General features: G+C 37.3%; 1 protein-coding gene across 1 annotated transcript in view; it reads left to right on the top strand.

Moving 5' to 3' along the window:
* Window positions 1-24,084, top strand: part of LOC136981413 (uncharacterized) — a 101,971-nt gene that overhangs the window by 23,710 nt on the left and 54,177 nt on the right. The window contains exon 3 of the mRNA XM_067277731.1: window positions 17,485-17,664. Within this exon, the coding sequence (XP_067133832.1) occupies window positions 17,485-17,664 (180 nt within the window). The remainder of the gene's footprint in view (window positions 1-17,484; window positions 17,665-24,084) is intronic.

Raw genomic sequence — 24,084 nt, 5'->3', positions numbered from 1 at the left:
CTTCCAGTTAATTTCTTTCACGTTTGTTCTAACGTTTTCGGCCTACCCTGGGCCATCTTCAGGAATATAATGAATGAACGTGTAGAATTAGAACGTATACATCGAATGCCTTTGATTCAAATTACTGTGAAACGGTTTAAATTTGTTGAAGGAACATTCTCTCGTGCTATGACGATAAGGCACGTGAGAAAATCTCGGTGAAAATTTACTACATAATCGTTAAAATGAATGCTTTACGACTCAAATATCTTGTGATTTTCCTTCATAGCAGTATTTCCACGTTTGTGAAATGCTAGCCACATCTTTATAGTTAACACATGTGTTTTTCAATCCAGCCTTGTAAATTTCTAGTGTTTCCATTATTCTAAGCTGGTCTGTGCAGTGGGTGAGTCTTATGATACGAGCATTTCCTAGATCCGCAGTGATACCCGGTTCCGTAGTTGCCCGCGCAAGGGCGGTGGTATATTTGCGTTTCTCTATGTCGTACCGGTGTTCCTTCAACCGTTGTTGCAGGGAGCGTTTGGTAGAGCCTACATAGACCATGTTATTATTAAATCTGCTGTCCCACATAGGGATCTCATACACTCCTGGAGCGTGATTTAAGTCTATTGGGTCCTTTCCATTGTGGAGTAGGTCATATACAAGAAATAACTGGAAGGATTAAGGCTATATTAGAAGTACATTCATCCAGTACGTTTGATTGATGTGAGTTGGAATTTCCAGTTTTTCCCGCGAAAAACTGATCCACGTGGTTTTTGCAAGCTTCCAAAGTATCAAAGTTTTTATCATGAAAGGAATTTTGTAGAGAACGGAACAAATGGTAGTCCGACGGGGCAAGGTCGGGTGAGTAAGGGGGGTGGGGTAAAACATCCCAGCCTAGTTCCAATAATTTTTGGCGTGTTCATAAAGACGTGTGAGGTCTGGCATTATCTTGGTGAAACACAATGCCTTTTCTATTGGCCAGTTCAGGACGTTTTTCTTTAATTGCCATGTTCAGCTTATCCAATTGGGAACAATACTTATCAGAATCAATTGTTTGATTCTGTGGAAGCAGCTCATAGTACAGGATTTCTTTCCAATCCCACCAGACAGTGAGCATGACCTTCTTTGGATGAAGATCGGCCTTTGGAGTTTTTAATGGTGATTCATTTTTCTTACCCGATGATCGTTTTTGGCTGATGTTGTTATAAATGATCCACTTTTCATCACCTGTCACTAAACGCTTCAGAAAAGGGTCATTTTCATTTCGTCTTTCAAGAGAGTCACAAATGGAGATGCAATCCAGTAAGTTTTTTTCGTTAAGTCATGAGGTATCCAAATGTCATAACGATTCACATATCCAAGCTTCTTTAGATGTTGAAATACAGTACTGTTTGATGACTTCACTATGTCTGCAATCTCTCGAGTTGTGTAATGAGGGTTTTCATCCAATAATGCTTTGATCTGATCCTCTTCAATAACAGGAGGTATCCTGAGCGAGGAGCATCTTCAAGGCTGAAATTACCCGTTTTAAATTTTGCAAACCACTTTCGAACAGTTGATTCTGATACAGCACTCCCATCATAAACATCACATATCTTTTTTGCTGTTTGTACAGCATTTTTGCCTTTACGAAAAAAGAAAAGAAACAAGTGTCGATAATGCATGTTGTTCACATCCATTTTTGCAATGAGACAAATTAAACGCTATTTGAATAATTTTAACGGTTTTTTTGTAACGGACGCGTCTCAAGGTCATTTATCGTAATATTCATTGGTTTATACAATTATAATCATTTTTGCATCAATCAGTGTCTCAACTGTCATCTATCAAAAATCGCTATGAACTTTCTGAACAACCCAATACCTTTTTATGAAATTTAAAAATATGCCTGATATACATTTTATATGCAAACATTTTGATTTGATTTTATGCAAAGAAAATGTGAATTAAAGTTTTAAAATAAACTTCTAAAGAAAGAATACAATATCATATTATCAGTAATGTGATAAATTTCACAACTATCATAATTAATCTACTTATCTATATTGGAAATTACCCTCAGCATGAAAATAGCAAATTCAACAATACCATATTTGCTGAGAAAAATATATATATTTTAAGTAAAGACATCTGTTAAAGCTGCGTTAATTAAAACTGCTGTCACATGTATAAAGGGATTGCTGCAATTAATTTCATATGTTAAACAAAACTGCATTAAGCAAGGGATACCTGTATTCACTTCTGGTAAAAGATTTCACTGAGTTCGGCATTAAAATAGTTCCTTTAGCATTAACACAAGCACTTTCAATGAGTTTATAATCGTCGTCTTCAGGTGAAAAGAACGATTTTATTTTTTTTTCAACAAGAACGTCTACTTGCAAAAGCGAGGAGTTCCTATGGGCTCCCTGCTATCTGCAGTCTTAGCTGAGCTCGTTATAAGAGAAATCTAGTGTAGAGTTTTCCACTCCCCTCTTGCCATCAGTTATCAGTCACTATATCTGCGCTATATCGACGATATCTTAATAATATGGGAGAACACAGAGGAGGAATTTTTCAAATTTGTGCAGCAACTATCAGGCGCATACCCTACGATCAGTTTCACTTGGGAGAAAGAGCAGGATGAATCAATAACGTTCTTGGATTTGTGCATATGAAAGTCGGTTGAGAGGCCGCAATTTGCAGTTTATCACAAATCTAACGTGTTACTGTATATTATCCCAGCAGATGCTTTCCAACTGTCGTGGTATATCAATGCTGCCATTGCTGCACTTGTTAGAAGGACACTATTGCTTTCGTCGACACAGCTAGCAGCAGAAATAATAAAAGTTAACTCACGCCAAAGTTGCATATACTTCTGATAAGTAGCACTGAGTTCAGCGTTAACATAGATTCTTCTTTTTATTGCAAGTACTTTCGACGAAAAATTACGATCGTCGTCTTCAGGCGAATGTGGAAAGAACAAATTTGAAAGAGGCACGTGCCGAACGTTCCAAACCGATAACGGAAGATTTTCGTTGGCGAATTTTTAAAAAATAATGTATTCTTTTAGCGTTCGGTAACTTCGCCGGTTCGAAAGAGATTTTAAAACGGCACGATTGACGGTGCATGCGCTGAAAAGCACACACGCTACATATGCGCTTGTCGGCGTGTTTGAGTGTTTATGCGCTTGTAAAGAGTGACCCAAATTTCGGGCAAGTCCAGGGTGGGACGTTGCATGCTTCTGCTGTTATTGTGAGGATCGCTTCCCAGATGAATATTATTTTTCTATTGTTGAGAGCTTTTTAGGAGCGCTTGTTTCTGACCAAAGCGGAGTGTAACCTTGTTGTAGAACTTTTCTGGTCAGCTCTGTTGTTTGCCTTCCTTTATTTATATCATCCTGGTGTTCCGCGATACGGCAAGCGATCATTCTTGCTGTTGCCCCTATAGCTAGCAGCAAAAATTGAATTAGATATCATCAGAGTGGCGGTATCTCGTGCTGGATTCATGCGTGATAAATATGAACATGTACTCCGCAGGATAAAGGAGTCCCTATTCCCACGTACCACGCTGCACCGAAAAGAAAAAACATCCGTGATCCAGACTTCGTTGCTGTATCTCGGACCACCCTCTATATGCATCAGCCGCATCTTTCGGCGGTACAACTTCACTCTACCTATAACCCCTCTACCAAATCTACGTAGATGCATCTGTAATGATCATGACAAGCTAACCACTTTAGAAAAATCAGGAGTTTACGCAATACACCTAGAAAATCCGACAACGGGAGCTAGCACAAGATATATAGGAGCAACAACAAGAATGCTCGCCTCCCGCCTCGCAGAGCATCAGGACGATGTAGCCAAGGGAAAATATACTATAGAGCTCGCTAAAAAAGTTCTCGAGCAAGGCTACAACCCCCTGTGGTCCAGAACGAAAATACTAAAATGCTACAACAATCGAAGGCTTGTGTTCATCTGGGAAGCGCTACTCACAGCTACTACGGAAGCATGCAGTGTTCCCACCCTAGATCTACCCGGGGTGTGAGTAGCATTGTATCAGCGTTTAAACAATGAAACGCGCCTAATGTCGTATCGCCATTGTGGTGTCAATTCCACGCATGCGCTGCTCGCACTGTAGATTTAAGAATTTGAACATGTCAAAATCTTTTTGTACATTCTTAATGGAATTACTGGATGCCTGTTTTAAATTCAAAAATTTTGTTCTCCTTGGAACATTCTGCACATTTGTTTTATTAAAATTGTTCTTTTCACCTGAAGATGACGATTATAAACTCATCGAAAGTGCTTGTGTTAATGCTAAAGGAACTATTTTAATGCCGTACTCAGTGAAATCTTTTACCAGAAGCTAGTTAAACCTTGGCGTGAGTACTTAACCTTATTTTTATACCTGTATTCACCTAGTTTGATGTAAAACTGAACAAGAGGATACTATATGTCATGTAAATATAAAGAAACATTTTTGAACTTCTTGTTTTGAGAGATGTATAGTTGAATGTGACAGAAGTAGTACTTGTTTGAAAACAAAAAACATAATTCATGATATATTTTTAAAATATCACTTATAACCTGGCAGTTGCTGTGTGGCAGTAGGTGCAGTATGCACAGTGGTATTTCAAAAATGTGTAGTATTAATAGCAGTGAGCGATAAGTTTGTAGTGATTTCATTCTCACAAAGTGAAACCATGCACAAATGAGAAACAGAATCTCTCATTTGCAGAAGAGAAAATCTTGTCTTTTCAGCTATCTGACATTGATTTTTATTACTTTACACTACATTTGTACATCAGCTTGTTAGCTTGTTTTTGATATGTGTACAATTCAAGTATACTTTTTTCAGCATATATGGACAAGAAGACAATGATCAAACTTTCCTTACAGAGAAATTAATTTAGTCAGTGATTAAAAAATTACTGAAATAGAAATAGACTTTATTGTTGATCCTTTTCTTTCTGCACACGAATGAAAATGAAAATTTTGTGTCACTGAATGACAATGTTAGCAACTGCAAAGTAAGAAATGCCATCGCCATTTGCTCTCTCCTAATATCTATTGCCTGAAACTTTGTTCACTTGTATCTATATGATGATGAAATGGTTTTAAATTTTGTCCAGACTTTACTTTTCCTTTTAGTTTGCAAGCCACATGTTTTACTATATAACACTATATTGTAACACCTAAAGTAGACCTGAGTCTGCTAGGAGATCTTGGAGGGTAAAGATATGCACAACAATGAATAAGGACTTTACAAACTTTTCAATATTCAAAAAATAAACATTTAATGATAGACAATTACACTAATTTTTTAATACAAAAAGAATCATTGGAGGACACAACCCGAATACCTTACAGACGAATAATATACATACTATACATGTGTGTTCGAGACATAATGATTAACACGTATGGCATTTGTAATAAAGTCTTACATCAGTTCCTTATTGCTTCTTTAACTTTCGTCAATGCTTACTTCGTAATATGAATTCTTGAACTTGATGCATTCGGATTCTAATGATCCCTTAGTAGCTCCCACGTATAGTCCTTTCCTCGTTGTCCGGAATTCCTAGATTGGATTGGCAGTCGAACACCCCGGAGACGGAATCAGACAAAAAAAAGGTGCTATCTACGAAAGTCTCTTGCTTTTTATAACACCTGCCATTAGGCATGACGTACAATACACGTGCTCTAGGCCACTGACCAATCAATGTCCACGACAGGTAACACCCATCCAAAAACTGATACCAACACACAAAACGGAATTTCACAAAAAAACAAAAAAACCTGACACGACATGTGTAATGCTAAAAGCACGAAAATAATAACAATTATAATAAACGTATAGTGCCTTGGCACTACAATATTTTGTGCACTTTTCTACTTACTAAATGATTATAACAGTCCAACAATTTGTAATTTTTAAATAATTGCTTTGTATAATAGAAGGTTTTGTCCACAAAGTAGTCATGCAAATCAAACAGAGTAATTTCAGGCCATTTTATAGTGTCATTGCTGAAGAGATTGTGTAGTTCAGTGCCTAATGGATCAGGTCACTCCATGTCAAATTGCTTAAACGTTCCCTTAAATTGCTGCTTCCCTTGTATTTTCTAAAATATGAAAATAATTGCACAATATGTATTTATATTTGAACGTATCTTATTCAAATTTCTATACTACATGTGAAAAATAATGAAAGGATTGCTATTGTATATTTGAATATAAATTCATATATGGATATTCCCAATGGAAGCACCTTATTGTCAAATACGGGACAGCTTCCACAGCGAAAATATTTGAATGGTGTAAGGCAGTGTTCCGTGGCACACTGGTGTGCCGTCACAATGTGAAAGGTGTGACGCAAACTTTTACATCTATTAATTGTCAAGTTTTATTTATATATTTTTATCACAGTTGCTGTGTTTCTTATGCTTGTATTTCATTCTCTGTCGCAGCACTGATAAATAAGATGATGATGATGTTTATTCTTTATTACAAGCCACGCATTTTTACATATTCTAAGAAATTAAATGTAAAATAAATTTTCTCACAGGTGTTGATGTCTGTTTAATAATAATAAGAAGAATAATGATGATGGTAATAATAATAATAATAGGTTGGTGGCATTACATAATTCTGTTATTAGTATCATATCATATGTTTTTGAGGGAATAACATTTTGCTGTGTTATGTTGAGTCATGGGTGTGCCGCAAGTAGAAAAAGGTTGCGGAACACTGGTGTAAAGCAGCCAGATTATAGGCATTGGCGCATTCACTTTACAGAGTGTGGTTTAGCTGTTGGAAGCATTATATGATATTTTGGTGGCTACACACCAAAATATCATATAATGCTTCCACTGATTCTATCCAGGACTGGCTCTGGGTTATTAGCCGCCTGCATGCTAGATATTTGGCTGCCCTCACCCCATTATGTGAATCATGAGTAGATTTATAACTCATCCCAACTGATAGGAATTTACTGGTATGTTTTTATGACAGTTCTGTATAGTTGACAGGAGTTTAAAAAATATCCATTAAAATATTTGATATATTTATTCTGCTTTCATTCTGCTCTCCCATCTTGTATTACTTACAGATTTCAATGTTAAACTGGTGATATTACAATTTAGTATGTTCCATCTATAAGGAGATGTAGAAAAAAACATGTACAATTCTTGTACGATGTTAAAAAATTAAATGTTACTTTGACAGCATCATTTACAACTAAATTTAATGAATGAGATGCATGAGGTACAAAAAAAGCTCTAGAATTTATATTCCTTAAATTTACAATTTATGTATCCATTGTCATAAAAAATTGTCTTTCCACTTCTTTCCCAAGACTACAAATATTAAAGTACAAAGTAACCAGTTTCAACTTATTTCTACTTAAAAAGTAGTTAAATAATTAAGAGATTAGGGAATTAGGGACATAAATAAAACCCTGCTGAAAGAGCCAGAATTTTACTTAAAAGCTTAATGGAACCAATTGTGAAGATCGCGAATGTGGTACACAAAGAAACTGGAATAAATATTTACAACAGAATCTTTTATTCACGTATATAGATACAGGAAGGGTTGTGGGATGCCAGCTATAATATCTCTATCCCCAACACAGGTAATATTAGTACGGAACCCGACAAAAATATAATGACATAAGCTTCAGGTCTCGTGACGACTATTCCGATACATAGATAATTATTTTACAAAGGGCGATTACAAACATATATAGACCTTAACCCTTTCCCTGCCGTTTGCCACGCCCCCTTATTTTGTAAAACAGCCAAGGTCAAAATAGGTAAATCAGGCAATATTATTTTAAAAATTCACCAAAAATTAAATTATTATTTGATTCATATGAAAAAAATCACATATATTTATCAATATAGTTAGTTTTAAATACGACATTTTTCAATAAAGTTTGTTTGAAAAATTTATGAGAAAAAAAAATAATATATGATAATTGACATTCAAACTTGAAAATTTGTTACTTTTTGTCAAAATTAACATTGTCTGGTTACTTTATTCTTATTGTCACTGAGCCAGAATGACGTAGAATATTGTTCTGTACAATTTGATATTACATTTATGCACGTACGTTTATTCGTTGTGAAATTATAGCACATTATATCAAACATTTGTTTGAAATCTGAACTTTATTCTGCTTTCATCTAATATAATTAACTAATATACTTTATTCATTTCATATCAAACAAGACTATATATTTTTGTAATAAACATATGATTACCAATAGCAATAGATGTAACATTTGCTAATATTTTAGATTTAAAAAAAAATTAAAAATTAAAAATTAAAAAAAATATATAAAATATCAGAACTGAAGGTCATAACTTAAATATTTACGATATATTAACATATTATAGCTGAATAAACTTATTATAGCATAAATCAACTTATTATAGTAATATTATTGCATGAATATGCTAAAAATAAAATAAAAAATTATCAGAAAATGAAAAATTAAGAAAAAATAACCGATAATTAAAATTTTGTAAGTCGACAAAACACCACCTGGACAAAAATATGTAGAATGAACGATAAACAAGACGATGCCGTCAAGTGCTGACATCTGTTGTCGATAAATTTTATAAAAATCGATTGTTAACAGGGTAACGATCAATCGGTACCCTGGCCGTTTTGCTAAACGAATAGGGTAACGATAGATCGGTACCCTGGCCGGGAAAGGGTTAATTCTAAACTTATAATTAATTACAACTAATGAAGAATGATAGAATTTAGGACAATAAAATAACGGATAGGAGAAGAAAAAAAAAAGGAATAGGTACCCAACTATTTTGGCGCTAATGCGATGAGGTGCACATAACGGTACATATAACGGTGTATATGACGAATCTCTTCTTAATGACGAAAAAAAACAGTCAACACTTTCACTACACATAAAGTTCTCTTTGTCTTCACCCACGTGGTCTCGAAGACGTATTCGGGAGCTCTCTCTTTCTCGTCTTTCCTCCTTCAGCTCTGACTCAAAAGTGACTCCTTTGTCTTAGTTCTACCCCTGAGGGCTGCGTACAGTCCTATTGTCCATAATGGGGTCACCTATTGTTAAGCCGTTAAGCACTGGTCAGGGAAGGGTTCCAGGAAGTAAAGATAATATGAATAGGAAAGAGAAGAAAAAATATATTCTAAGTTAAAATAAAATATAACTATATATTACACAAATGGCATTTAGCCACATATGCCCCCCACAAAACAGTCAGTTACCGTAGTGTAACCTCCGGTAATCGACTTTTTTGTTACGAAGATGGTAACTGTGGGTGGGGCCAGGCTTGTCACTACCTCCCTTACAAAGGTGTTGATAATCGTCCAAAGTTGTATCTTCAGATTGTTGTTTTTGCTGGTGATCTTGAACTGGAGCGGTTGGAGTATACCGGAGGTAGGCCAAAGGAACATCGTAGTCCTCTGTCTCACTATCCTCTACGTCACTAACAAGAGGGGTTGTCTTGTCATTTCTTTTCAAATTATGTGACTTTACAGGAAAAAAGCATGGTTTCAACCTGTCCGAATGGACAGCAAACTTTTCACGGCGCACGTTACCCTCTAGTTCAACTGTGACGGGTCCTAAAATACGAGAAATTCTAAAAGGTCCCAAGTATTTGGGAGAGAACTTTCCATGTTTCTTTGTAGTGCTTTTTCTTAACAACCATACCCTCTGTCCTGCTGCCCAGGTGCTATAACTACGGCTATAATTTATGCGTTCTCTATTAAGGGAATTCTTTTGCTTGCCATACGCGAAAGCGTTGTCACGTATAATATTCAAACGGTCAATCCATTTGTTTTTCTGGTTTTCATTCCCATTGATCATAGTATCATTACTAGGGAAGGTCCAAGGTAACCGGGGGTTTTAGCCATATAAGAGGAAGGACAGAGCCTCTCTAGTGGAAGCGTGAGTTGTATTATTATAGGCAAAGGTCGCAGGGTTAACGAATAAGTCCCAATCCTTATTGTTGCCGCCCGATATGCGGGAGATGACGCTACAAATGGACTTGTTGAACCTCTCACACACCGAATTTGAGCATGGACGATAAGCAGTCGTCATGTTATGCTTGGTGTGCAAAAGCTCACAAGTCTCACGGAAAATCCTAGAAGTGAAATTACTGCCCCTATTGGATATGATGACCTCTGGGCAACCGTAACGGCACACAATGTGATTGAATATAGCGTCACTAACAGATTGGGCCGATTGATCCTTTATAGGGACCACCTCTGCGTACCTAGTAAATATGTCGATGATAGTGAAGAGGTACCTATTCCCCTGTGGAGTCACACGAAGTGGGCCAACGATATCAATGGCTACTTTTTGGAAGGGAAACTCTGCCGTTTCAGTCTGTTGAAAAGGGGCACGATGCCGATGCAAATTAAATTTTTGACATGTTATACACTTTTGAATATAATGGCGGACTAAAGTGCGAACATTACGGATATAATAATGGCGATCAATTAGGTTGGCAGTTCGCTCTACACCAAAATGACCTGCGACATCCGAGTTATGAAAAGCCTTAATAACTTCGCTAACCATATTAGGGCCGACACAAGGTCGCCTCCAATGACGTAACCTGTATTGATCAGGCTTAACATGAACCAATACGTTGCCTTCTAACTGAAATTCATGTTGGATGCCATCAAAAGAATCCACGGGTTCGAGTGTACAAATTTTTTTTAGGTTCTCCTTCATTTTAGAGAAAAACTTATCCTGATCCTGAGACTCGACGACCCTCTCCCAGAAACTACGATCCTTAGCGCTCATATTACAATTTTGTGTATATCCAAACTCTCCAATGGGAATCTCAGGGCGCGAAAGCCAGTCAGCAATGGGGTTTAATTTTCCCTTGATATGACATATATTATAACTATAATCAGATAGTTTGATTGACCAACACATCAATCTCTTGTTGTGATTTTGCATCGTTTTGATATAAGTTAACGGCTTGTGGTCGGAATAAATATTTACTTCATGGCCTAGGATGATTGGTTTAAAATGCCATAGGGCTAGTATAATGGACAGACACTCCTTTTCAATTGTCGAATATCTGAGCTCTGCCCCATGAAACTTTTTGCCGAAGTAACCGATCGGGGCAAATTTTTTTATTCTCATCTGTCCCAGAACAGCACCAGCACATAGCTCCGAGGCGTCGGTATATATATGGAAGGGTTCAGAGAAATCAGGGTGAACAAGAACAGGGGGTTGAGTTAATAAAAGTTTGAATTTTTGAAAGCTATTGTCACAATGATCATCCCATTTGAACTTTATACCCTTCTTAGTTAAATTGGTAAGGGGTGTTGCGATCTCTGCGAAATTTGGAATGAAGGCGCGGAAAAACCCAACCATCCCCAGGAAACTCCTAACTCCCTTTACATTTACAGGTGGGTTGACATTAAGAATGGCACTTACATTTTTTTTTTTGTCAGGGAGGATGCCGTCACGTCTAATTATGTGACCTAAGTAAGAGACCTCTTCCAATATGAATTTGCTTTTACTGGGGTGTAATTTCAAATTAGCGCAGTCCAAGATGCTTAATATCTTATCGATAAGGGTAAGGTGTTCTTCAGTAGTTTTTGAAAAAAGGACGACTTCATCTTGAAAGACAAAGCAGTTTATTCCAATAAATTGGCCGAGGAGCTTAGACATAACATACTGAAAATACCGGCCGCTGTTTTTTGCTCCCTGGGGTAAACGGCACATTTGATACTTTCCCCAGGGAGTGGAAAAAGCAAATATAGGCCTCGCAGAGGGGTGAAGGGGGATCTGAAAGTAACCAGATTTTAGGTCGAGGACAGAGAAGTATTGGTTGCCATGAAGCTTGCTAAGAATTTCATCCACTCTGGACAGGGGAAATTCCTGGGGGTGAGTTACTTCATTGATACGTCTCAAATCTAGAGTCATACGCAATTCCCCGTTATCTTTCTCCACGACATGGATTGGGGAGTTCCATTCTGAAGTGCTTTCCTCAATGATCCCTGCTTCGACATAAGAGGATATTAACCTTTTGAGCTCCTTTAAATAGCATTCTGGGATCCTATATTGACGGACGTTTATGGGGACTGGGGTCTCGATAATGGGTAGATGTTCAAAATCTTTCGTGCCTTTTAACTCAGATATATTGGAAGCGAAGCACTGGGGATATTTCTTAAATATGTCAATAATTTTGGTTCTAACATCTTCGGTAAGCCCTTCTAAATTTGGTAATTTAACAGATACAGAGTTGGAACAGTTCAGTGAGTTACTAGAGGTGTTTAATCGTTGGGAGGACTCCTTCCTAAAAGCATCATTAACCCTTTCCAGTAATTCAGGGAGTTTAGATATAATGTCAACCCCCAATATGCCTTCATACTCCAAGTTCTCAGGAACCTTATATAAGCGATATCTATAGGGCAAGTATTACACAAGAATTTTATTTTAGTATGAAGGAGGTATTCGCAACTATTCACCGCACCGCTAATACCCCTAACCCCGAAATTAGCGCTCTCAATGCTCAGGCCCTCTAATATTCTTCTAGGAATGGCCTCAACTATAGTCAGATTGCATAAAGAATTTTCGGCACCAGTATCGACTAGGAACCTTATCTTCCTTCCGAGACTGGAGCCCTCAATTATGGGTAGTATTCCCTACTATGGGTAGTCAATTATCGCTACGATTAGTATTCCCTTTTTGCATTTGAATTAATCGGTTTACAGAATCAGCTAACAACTTAACTTCCTCTTCCAGGTTCCTTATACGATCTATTTCGTGCCCTTTTTCCTCTCCCGGTATATCTTCTTCACTACCTTGATTGTTAGGAGGATGTTGGGAAGCGATGTTGATGTTTTTCTTGTCAACTGAATTACTACACTCAGCCTCGATCTGCTCCTCGTTTTCTGCGAAGTCAAACGCTTCCTCTAATGTTTTAGGATTGCGCCTCAAAACATTGGGTTTGATTTGATTACTCAGTCCTTTCACGAATCTTTCCAAGATAACATTGTCCCTCAAAGTCGTCATATTGTTATTTACTTTAATTGTCCTGGAGAACAACGTTTTAATGTGAATTACATAGTTCGTAACTGACTCGTTAACACCTTGTCTAATGCTCATAATTTGATCGATTACATTCCTTTCTTTAGGGGCCTTCCTTTCGAAACATTTTACAAGATCGCGTTTAATATCGTTAAATGAACCTGGGTATTGTTCGAGGAGGCAAAAAAATGTATTTAGGGGTTCCCCTTTCAGTTTTGCCTGGAGGACAGCTATCTTAACGTCGTCGTTCCACTCGGCCAGACGTGATATGTTTTCCACTGTCTGAAAGAATTGTTGGATGTTAACGGAGTCATTCTGGGAGTTCAAGAACGTGGGGATCATCCCCAGAAATCCAGTAACCACAAGAGGAGGATTGGATGTAGTCATATCGTTTGACGTAGTTGTCTCAACAGGACAGTTGGTCGCCATAATACCACAGACCTTTTTACAATAGCAAAAATAATACAAAGTCACGGATCGGGCTACTGACCGAATAAACACCGTCAGGATAGAGATAAGTTCACAGTCGAATTGGACCATTAATACTGGCATCCTGTCGCGGACGCCATTGTGATGATCGCGAATGTGGTACACAAAGAAACTGGAATAAATATTTACAACAGGATCTTTTATTCGCGTATATAGATACAGGAAGGGTTGTGGGATGCCAGCTATAATATCTCTATCTCCAACACAGGTAATATTAGTACGGAACCCGACAAAAATATAATGACATAAGCTTCAGGTCTCGTGACGACTATTCCGATACATAGATAATTATTTTACAAAGGGCGATTACAAACATATATAGACTTAATTCTAAACTTATAATTAATTACAACTAATGAAGAATGATAGAAGAATTTAGGACAATAAAATAACGGATAGGGAAAGAAAAAAAAAAGGAATAGGTACCCAACTATTTTGGCGCTAATGCGATGAGGTGCACATAACGGTACATATAACGGTGTATATGACGAATCTCTTCTTAATGACGAAAAAAAACAGTCAACACTTTCACTACACATAAAGTTCTCTTTGTCTTCACCCACGTGGTCTCGAAGACGTATTCGGGAGCTCTCTCTTTCTCGTCTTTCCTCCTTCAGCTCTGACTCAAAAGTGACTCCTTTGTCTTAGTTCTACCCCTGAGGGCTGCGTACAGTCCTATTGTCCATAATGGGGTCACCTATTGTTAAGCCGTTAAGCACTGGTCAGGGAAGGGTTCCAGGAAGTAAAGATAATATGAATAGGAAAGAGAAGGAAAAATATATTCTAAGTTAAAATAAAATATAACTATATATTACACAAATGGCATTTAGCCACACAATCTCTAGCCCACCGTACTTCCAAGTACGGTGGGGACTGATTTCTTTGTAATATTAGATGTAATAAAGACAGAAATTTTTACAGTTCAATGAGAGTGACTAAATTTTGGAAATTTCTGTGGACACTTGGTCCTAAAATGAATTAGTTAGAAAACAAATGATGGACAATCTATTGATGAGAAACATTTAAAATTTACAACCACCCTGTTGTGTCCTTTGAGGTATACTAGTGATGCGACAAAAGAGGCATTTGACATTGATCAGTATCGGCCTTGGGATTTGGCCGTTCGCGTGCATGCACGCACCCATACCTACCAGGATCATCTCCGATTCTATCCATTAGCCACTCGTACGGAGCTATTTGACTAAGTGGATTGTTTTAAGGTTTAAAAAGTAAAGATTTTATGTTATTTTTATGTATGTTTCTTTACAAAGCTATATTTAATTATAATTTTCTTTAAAAGTATATTCATACAATTGAAGAATATTTTGTACCAGGTTTGTATATCCACCATACAAGTAAGTTTTTATAATTTTATTTTTAATTTTAGCCCTTATATCATGGCTAGTGATTCAGAATGTAATTGTGATATTGAAAATTTATTTAAAAAAAAGTTTTGGCTCAAGACCATATAATGAAAAATAAAACATTATTAAAAGAGAAAGCCTAACTAATGCCTAAATTAAATATAAATACTTCAACAAAAAAATTTGTTCAACATTTTCACGATAAAATTTATGAAGACAAAACGACTTTGTGGATGCATAAAAATGCAAAAATTGTTTTGTTGGCCTTGCCTACTATTTTCAAATGAAATTAATGTGTGGAATAAGAATGGCTTTGACGATTTAAATAATTTGAGTAAAGCTGGCAAAAGACATGAAAATCGTAAATGTCACATTGATTCTTTCGTAAAATTGAATTAATTTGGAAATTAAAGCAGAATAGAATTTAACATTAGTAAATAATCTATATAAATAAAAATGTAATGTTTGTTTGTTCCTAATAGTTAATCTCCAAAAGTTCTTCACTGATTCTTTGAAATTTTCACACAACGTTGCATTCGAATACGGGTGTGTTTTTATATAATATAGATGTCGAAATTCCCCCGGGGAGAAGATGGACAGGATTAAGGCTTTTATGTCCAACAGATGGCACTAACTCTGCGAGTATGACAACCTAAGTTTGCTTTTCTATGAGGCACTATTTGGATGAACTAAAGCAGATCATCATCTATCTATCTATATAAGTAAAAATGTAATATTCATTTGTTCCTACCGATTTCTTTGAATTTTGACACAACGTTGCATTCGAATACACACGTGTTTTTATATAATATACATGTCGAAATTCCTTCCACTGGTGGAGAGGATAGGATTAAGGCTTACTGTGAAGAACTTGGCTTCTATTATACTATTTTAAATGTGGTTTTTTGCATTTTTGATTGCATTTTAATAGGGTATGTCAAGAGAATGTACACTAAGAAGGGATTTTTCGAAATTCCCCTGTAGGGAAAGTGTTATACATTTATAATAGATACATTTTGAGCCAACAGCAATGTGTGGCTGGGTCTGCTTAGTTATAAAATAAATATTGAAAATTATAACGAGATAGTTATGGCTAATAGATATAACATCTATTAATTTAGATACAATATATGTTTTTTATCAAAGCAAGAATTGGCATTTAGAGGGCATAGGGAATCTATTGAATCTAATAACAGAGGTAATTATATTGAACTTGTTTATTTATTAAGTACGTCAGATAATCTATTAAAAATACATTTAGAGAAGTCTACGATTTTTACAGGCTTATCAAACAAACGAACACAAATGAACCCTAGATCATCACTGACACGCAATTAACTGATTGCCCTGGAAGTCGGCTTCTTACAGAAACACAGCTTCCTAACCTCAAATGTCACAGCACGCCACTGCCTTTTAGGCACTAAACCATTGAGCAAAAGAGAAAGACAAGGAAAGTTCTAGAAGTATCTACAACTAATAATTATGACTAAATATATTTACGCATTTGACTACATGTTTTCATAAATAGATAAATTGTAGTTTGTACTAGTAGGGAGTAAAGCCAAAAGAACTTAAACCTAAAAAGTTTAATGAGAGATTACTCCAGAAATCTAATCTCTTTAAAAAAAAATAAAAGATAATAGTGTGTGTTAGAAAACCCACTTCATTTTGTTTTAATTTATTTTTGTTTAGTTATGTTTATTTGGAGATTTTCTTCAGTTAAGGCTGACTACTTCATGTTCCAAGTCAGAAAAAACGAAAACTTAGGTTTAGCTTACCATTTACAATTTTTTGTTTAGGATGCCATAAATCAAATGACATCCACTTCTGGAAGTAAAGGAATATTTTTATTTTTAAAAGTAACATTGGGACAAGTCAAAAAGAAAGTGGAAATCCTTTATTTTCTTATGATTACATAATTATCAGAACTAGAATTTCTCACAGTAGGAAATATGTAAAACACAGGACTACTAAAACATATATATAAAAGAAATACTGTACATGTAACATTGTTATACTAGTAGGTGTAAAGAGACAATTGCAAAAAGGTAAATCAAGGAGAGGCTTTCTGAAAGAAAGCCTCTCCTTGATTTACCTTTTTGATTTACCTTTCTGAAAGAAAGCCTCTTCAAGGAGAGGCTTTCTTTCAGAAAGCCTCTCCTTGAAGAAGGATAACTGTTGGATTTGATATAAAATTGCTTGGTGTATGAAATTAATTGATACTAATTGCTGTTTTGTGTTTTTTCTAGGAATTCTAAATTAAAAATTATTTATTATAATTGTTAAAATTATTACAAGCTTAACTACCTACATCTAGACAAATTACTTTGTATCTAATTATTAACTTAGCCCATTTAGCCTATCTGACTTCTTTCTTAACTAGGAAGAAATCAGATAGTTGCACTGTTTAATATAGACTTGTTATAGTATTGTCATAAGATTTATGATAGATGTACTACTATTTGTAATTGGTTTGAAGAGAGCATTTTGAACATAAATACATTAATAAAAATTTATTAAAAGTTAATTGAGAAATACATTACTAGTTTGTGTACTTTTTAAAATTAATTTGTAAAAATTTACTTTTATCAACTTACAGACAATAATAATTGCAATTTTTAATTGCAGCTCAATCATTACGAATACTAAAAAGAAACAATCAAGGATGCCCTCTGATAATAGGACAGTTCAAGAATATTTAGGCTCTAAGATTCCATCAAGTGAAAAAAAGGATTTTATGAAAACCTTTATGAATAACATAAGAGACATTGAAGAAATAATAAAACCAATTGAAAGTGATGGAAAAACGTAAGAAATTGAAATCTAATTTTATAAATTAACTAAAACTTAAAATAATTTGAAAATTACAGAAACCATTGATATTGTTAAAATTATTATGTTGAGTATAGTGGGTTATACTTGGTTGTCACTGGTTGTTGTGTACTATGCTGGAATGGAGACAAGGCATAGCAACCAAAATAAAAACAAAAATTAAATAGTGTCAGTGTGTGTCTGTATTCAGGAATTTCCTAACAAAATGACACATTCAATATAGTGGCCTTCTGTAGTGTGTGATGTATGTGTTTCTATTTAATTGTAATGTGCCCAGGCTTTTGTGTAGTGTGTGTGGTATGACACCTATAGAGGAGAGGATGGCAGGTACAATAAGCACCCTATCCATTTTCTACAGATGCCTTATTTCCTGGGTTAGTTCTGTGTACTTGCTGATTTTTTCAGTGCATGTGTTTTGTATATTGTGTGTGTTTGGAATAGATTTGTGTATAATGTATGTGATTTTATTGTGTTTGTCAATGAGTGTGATGTCTGGTCTGTTGTGATAAATTATTTTATCTATGATTATGGCTCTGTCATAGTACATTTTGTGCATGTTGTTTTCCAATACTGTCTGTGGAATGTATTTGTAGTATGGTTCGTGGATGTCTACTAATTTGTGTTTCTTTGCAAGCTCTTGATGTATTATATTTGCTACTTGATTATGTCTATGTAAATAATCTGTCTGTGCCAGGAGCTTGCAACCGGAAGTAATGAGTTGTATAGTTTCTGGCATGATGTGACATTTTCTGCATGTCATTTGTGACTGTTGTGTCTTTGAGTATGTGTTTTCTGTAGTTTTTAGTATTTATGACCTGATCCTGTATGGCAATCATGAATCCTTCTGTCTCCCCAAAGAGGCATCCCTGAGCTAACCAGTTGTTTGATGCAGTTTTGTCAACAAAATCCTGGGCCAGGTCATAGAAATGCCTGCTATGGAGTGCTTTTTGAGCCCACAAATGCTTAACGGTATCTATGCTTTTTATATGTTGTGTCGTGTCCATATGTTATGAGTGTAAATTTAGTGGTGTGTTATTTGAGTCTGCTAGAATTACTGCTTTATGTAACTGTGATATTTCTTGCTTTTTGTAGAAAAACTCTCACAGTGACTGTATTTGTTTGTAGTGAAGGTTAACTATTTCAATCAGGCCACGTCTGCCATCTTTACATGGAAGGGTTAACCTTTCTATGGCAGATTTAGGATGATGTTGTGTGGTGTGATGAGTTAAAGAAAACCATGTTATATGAATAATATTACGGATACACACGTATTACAAATAAGCGATAGTAATAACAATTTTATTCATTTGTCGACGTAAATTACAAAGGCTAAGCCGATTATTTTTTCTTTTGTCCACAATGTGTGTAGTACGGATTGAACATTCAAGCCCCGAAAGCGGTTGGCTCACAATCTGTTTTAATCGCGTTACAGTACTAATTAAACCTACTTAAATTAGACTAAAACTAATGTTAGTTAGATTAAAAAAAAAAGGAAGTATAGGATAGTTGTGTTATAAGAAAACCCCTCTTCTTTGTTTGGCGAGTTAGAAAGTCTATTATGATTAACAAAGGACATAACCTGACCAAGTGGAACTCCTTCGGTGGGACGAAACATCCAATAAAAAAAAAAAACTACTTTATCTCTTGATCACTCCAGTCCTCGAACACAACTCTGGATCTCCCTCTCTTGTTCTTTTCTTTATCGGTGACTTTCTCCCTCTCTGCACGTGTTCCTCCTCTCGTAGTCCTCCCTCGAATGCCGAAAATCCTCTTTCTCACCTTTGACACGAGGTGGGTGACCTCGCACTCGCCCAAAACTTGCCATGAGAAGAATATTTTAGAAAATGAGTAAAAAATTATAAACGATAGGGTTAGTGGAAACAATGCTAACCGTTAACTTATAAAATATGATAATATATACATAATTACATGGGGGGCTTTACCCACCACATCATCCCCCACCGACAGGTATTTTGGTTACATTACATATAATGACGAGCCACTAGTATCCATGGTGTAACAGGTGATAATTGATGCGCCGACCTCTCAAGTTATACGGCTTAGGAACCACTCCCGGCTGATCCTTTTCCGGTTGCCTTCTGCCTACTTCGTGTTGCAACCCTGTCGAATTCTGATCGCATTCCCGACTGCCTCTGGTAGTTGAGATGATGCGGGGATCAAATTCGTCGCCCTCCTCCTCATCCATAGTAGTTAATCTGTGGTCCATTTGCATACCGCTCGCTCTCCTCTGGCTTTTATGGTTTCTATCAAGGTGTGGTTTGAAGTAAGGTTTAATTCTGTCTATGTGGATGGTTTGTTCGTTGTTATTATTTCCTGCATTGATTCTGACGTTAACATCATTAACTACTTCGGTATGCGGTAAGGGCCCATGTACTTTGGGGAGAACTTTCTTCTCTTCGGGTCGCTATGGGGCCTCAATAACCAGACTCTTTGACTGACTACGAATTTCCTTAAGTTCCTATTTTTATTCCAATATTCGCACACTTTTTGCTTTCTTTCCTTGCTAACCCTCCTAGCAGATTCGTATACTATACGCATTCTCTTCACAAGTTGTTCGCGGTATGATTCTATACTCTCACCTTCCCTCGATTGTGTTTCAATGTTAACTTCGTGCAGAAAGGCTGGGTCAAATCCATACATGATGAAGTTTGGTGTATCATGTGTCGTGGAGTTTACACTATTCCTATAGGCGAACATTGCAGCGGGTATGTACTTGTCCCAGTTTCGATTGTCGCCATCTGATATCTTCGATATGATGCTTACTATCGTTTTATTGGCCCTCTCCACTGCACCATTTGATGTGGGCCTATACGATGTTGTGACTTTCCTCCTTATTCTCAAGTTGGTGCATAGTTCTTCCATAACTTGGCTTGTTAAATTTGCTCTTCTGTTCGATATCAGTGTCTGCGGGCAACCGAATCGGCAAATGACATGGTCGAACAAGGCCTCTGCGATTATTTTGGATGTTTGTTGTGGGATGGGGATGGCTTCTGCGTACCTCGAGAAGAGGTCGATTACCACAAGGATGTACCTATTTCCAAGATCTGATTTAGGCAGGGGCCAATAAGATCCATCCCTAGCACCTGCATTGGGCGACAGATTTTATTAAATTCCTGCACTGGCGCCTTCCCCTTATGCCTGTTATATTTCTGGCAAACAGTACAGGACTTGACATACTCCTTAACTCTGTCCCACATTTTCCTGAAATAGTATCTCCTTTGCACATGCTGGTGAGTTTTATACACTCCACCATGTCCTGCTAGCTGGCTATCGTAGTGAAGGCCAATGACCTTTTCAATTGCATCCTCCCCTACGCACTCCCTAAAGCGGGACCTGTCACTGTCATTGCCTCCCACGAAAAAGAGAGAGCCGTCGATTATGTCAAAGTCGGTAATAGAGAGAGGCGGGTTGTCGCAGTCTTTCCTGTTTCCTTGTATTGTGCGTTTTATGGGCCCAAAGAGCAGGTCCGTTTCCTGAGAAAGCACTATAATGTTATGTATGTTCTCACACTCGTTGCTTGCCACGTCTGCACTTCTGCTCTCGGGTCTTGACAAGTAGTCAGCAACGACGTTATCAGCTCCTCGAACGTGTCCTGATTGTGCAATCATACTCTGAGACCTCCAAGGCCCACCTCATTAGGCGCCGATTGTTGTTTTGCATGTTCTTCAAGAACATTAATGGGCGGTGGTCAGAGAAGATCCTTATTGGCCTGCCGAGGATGAGGTAGCGGAAGTGTCTCAGTGCAAAGACGAGTGCCATACACTCTTTTTCTATTGTTGAATAGTTCAACTCACTTCCATTTAATCTCCGACTGTAGAACCCAATTGGCCTTACCTCCTTACAACAAGAAAGTCCGAAGGTACCTTCTTGTTGTAAGGTTGCACCAATGCAGTTGTCACTTGCATCTGTATATAGCTGAAACTCAGCATCAAAGTCAGGATGACCTAGTGTTGGTGCCTCAGAAATTATGGCCTTTATTTTCTCAAAGTCAGATTCATGTTCATCGGTCCAAATAAACTTAACACCTTTCCTAGTCAGGTTTGTTATTCTATTTACTATCCCAGACAGACCCTTCATAAACAGGCGATAATAGTTTATCATCCCTATAAATCTCCTCACTTCTCTCACATTGGTTGGTGGCTTTATCTGCCTTATAGCTTCCACATTCTTCGGGTCCAGTGAGATACCTTCTGCATTAATTAGATGGCCGAGGTATTTTATCTCCCTCATGAACAGGTGACACTTTTCGGGTTTTAGTTTTAGCTCGTGTTTTTTTATTCGGCGAATGACGTCGTCTAAGAGTTCGAGGTGTTCCTGTTCCGCTTTCGAGTAGAGTACGATGTCGTCCTGAAAGACGTAACATCCATTTCCGATTATGTCAAACAAGATTGTGTTCATTACCTTTTGGAAGTAGCGCCCGCTGTTCTTGTCCCCTTGCGGCATATGGCAGAGTTGGTATTTGCCTGAGGGGGTCGTGAATGCGAATATCTCTCTCAACTCCTCATCAATCGGAATTTGGTAATATCCTGAGCTGAGATCTAACACAGAGAATATGACACTACCTTGGAACTGGGTTAGAATATCATCCACTCTGGCCATTGGGAAGTCTTGGCCAACTATGACTTCGTTGACCTTCCGTAGGTCGAGAGTTAATCGGATGTCTTCCTCGTCCTTCTGCACCAGGTGGATTGGGGAGTTCCAGAGGGAGGTGCTGTTTTCAATTATGTCAGCCTTCTTGTAATCATCAATTTTTTGTCTCAGTTTTGGTAGCAGGATGTGAGGGATTCTATATTGACGGGTGTGTATAGGTCTATTGTCCGTGATCTTAAACCGGTGAGTGAATTTCGAAGTCCCATTCAAGTCACTCACGTGTAGCGAGAAGCATGCTCTGTATTTTATAATTATGCTCCTTATTTCATCCTTCCATGGGCTAGGCACACCAGAGAGATCCACTTTGTCTAATAATCCGTCATCTGCCACTTCATTGCATGATAGGGCGATAGTCTGTACGGTGGGAGCATGTCTCATGTGGTTTTGTACAACTCCATCTAATTTCTTTATGATTGATCTATCTTTGGAAAAATAATCTATCCCCAATACCCCACGGTATTCCCTCGTGGGTTCAATGCTGTAAACGATAAAATCATGGTTCACTTCCCTCCCTTCTGAGTTAACCATAGTCAATTCAATTCCCGTCGAGCAGAGTGTCGGCGTACTGTTTATTCCCTTTAATAAGATGTTAATGTGGTAGGTTCGTGCATCAGTGTCATTCATTCTGCTTACCAATCCTTCATCTATTACTGACCGCTCAGCTCCTGTGTCGATGAGGAAATTCATGGTTTGATTGTTGATTTCCGCTGTGCACTGTGCACCACGACTTTGTGTTAAACTGTTAGCCATTTTTACTTGGTATTTACCCCATTGACCCTGGCCATCGTCATTGGGGTTTCCTAGTTTAAATCTCTTTGCCATTTACAGTTTCTAGCTATATGGCCTAGTGAGTTACACCTATAACACCTAGGTCCTGCCTTTCTCTCTCTGTTACTAGCCTCAATCTGAGTTTTTAGAGCATCGATTGTAGCTGTCAGTTTTTCGATGTCTGCTCTCATTTGTTTCATTTCTGCTTGATGAGGGTCACCTCTATCTCCACTGACACTATTAACTTTGCATTCTTCAGGCTCTTCCTCAATGCCCGAAGAGTTAACCTTGCTTCATTTCGAATATCTCTCTCTTTGCTTCGCTATCCTTTCAGCCAACTCCACGGCATCCCCCAACGTTTGTGGATCAGTTTGGATGACATCCTTCTGAATGTGGGGGGCTAGCCCTTGCAAAAACTGGTCTTTCAACATGTTCCCCTTTATGTCTTTGTAGAGGGGGGAACTCTTTTCAAGTGTCTCCATTGCGGTCTTCAGTCTAAAAGTGTAACTTCGGATCGGTTCCCCTTTCCTCTGTTCGATCCAAATGAAGCTTTCTAGTGCGGCATTTGTAATATTTATTTGTGGGGAAAAGCGCTCAATTATGTCCTCCTTTATTTTTTCAAAGTCCGATCCATGGAAGGACTCACTTTCAAAAAGGTATGCGAGTGGTCTACCCTTCAGTCTGGCTCTCAATGTCACAAGTTTTGTGATCTGGTCCCACTTTGCCAAACTGGCGACTTGTTCAAAACAGTTGAAGAATTGGGCGACGCTGATTGACTCCCTCTCGGCAGAGAAGAAGGGAATCATTCCCAAAAACCCAGAGACAATCGGGGCTTCTTGCTGACTGCTGGAGGGTCGTTCATCCATTGTTCTTTGTTCTTCCATATTGTCCGAATACACACAATAGTTATAATAATAATATCAATTATATTACACTTTTAAATTTGATATGTGCGAG

This window comes from Centruroides vittatus, unplaced genomic scaffold, assembly GCF_030686945.1.
Source record: "Centruroides vittatus isolate TY-2023 unplaced genomic scaffold, ASM3068694v2 contig_754, whole genome shotgun sequence".
NCBI lineage: Eukaryota > Metazoa > Arthropoda > Arachnida > Scorpiones > Buthidae > Centruroides > Centruroides vittatus.
This window is presented reverse-complemented; position numbering and strand designations above follow the sequence as displayed.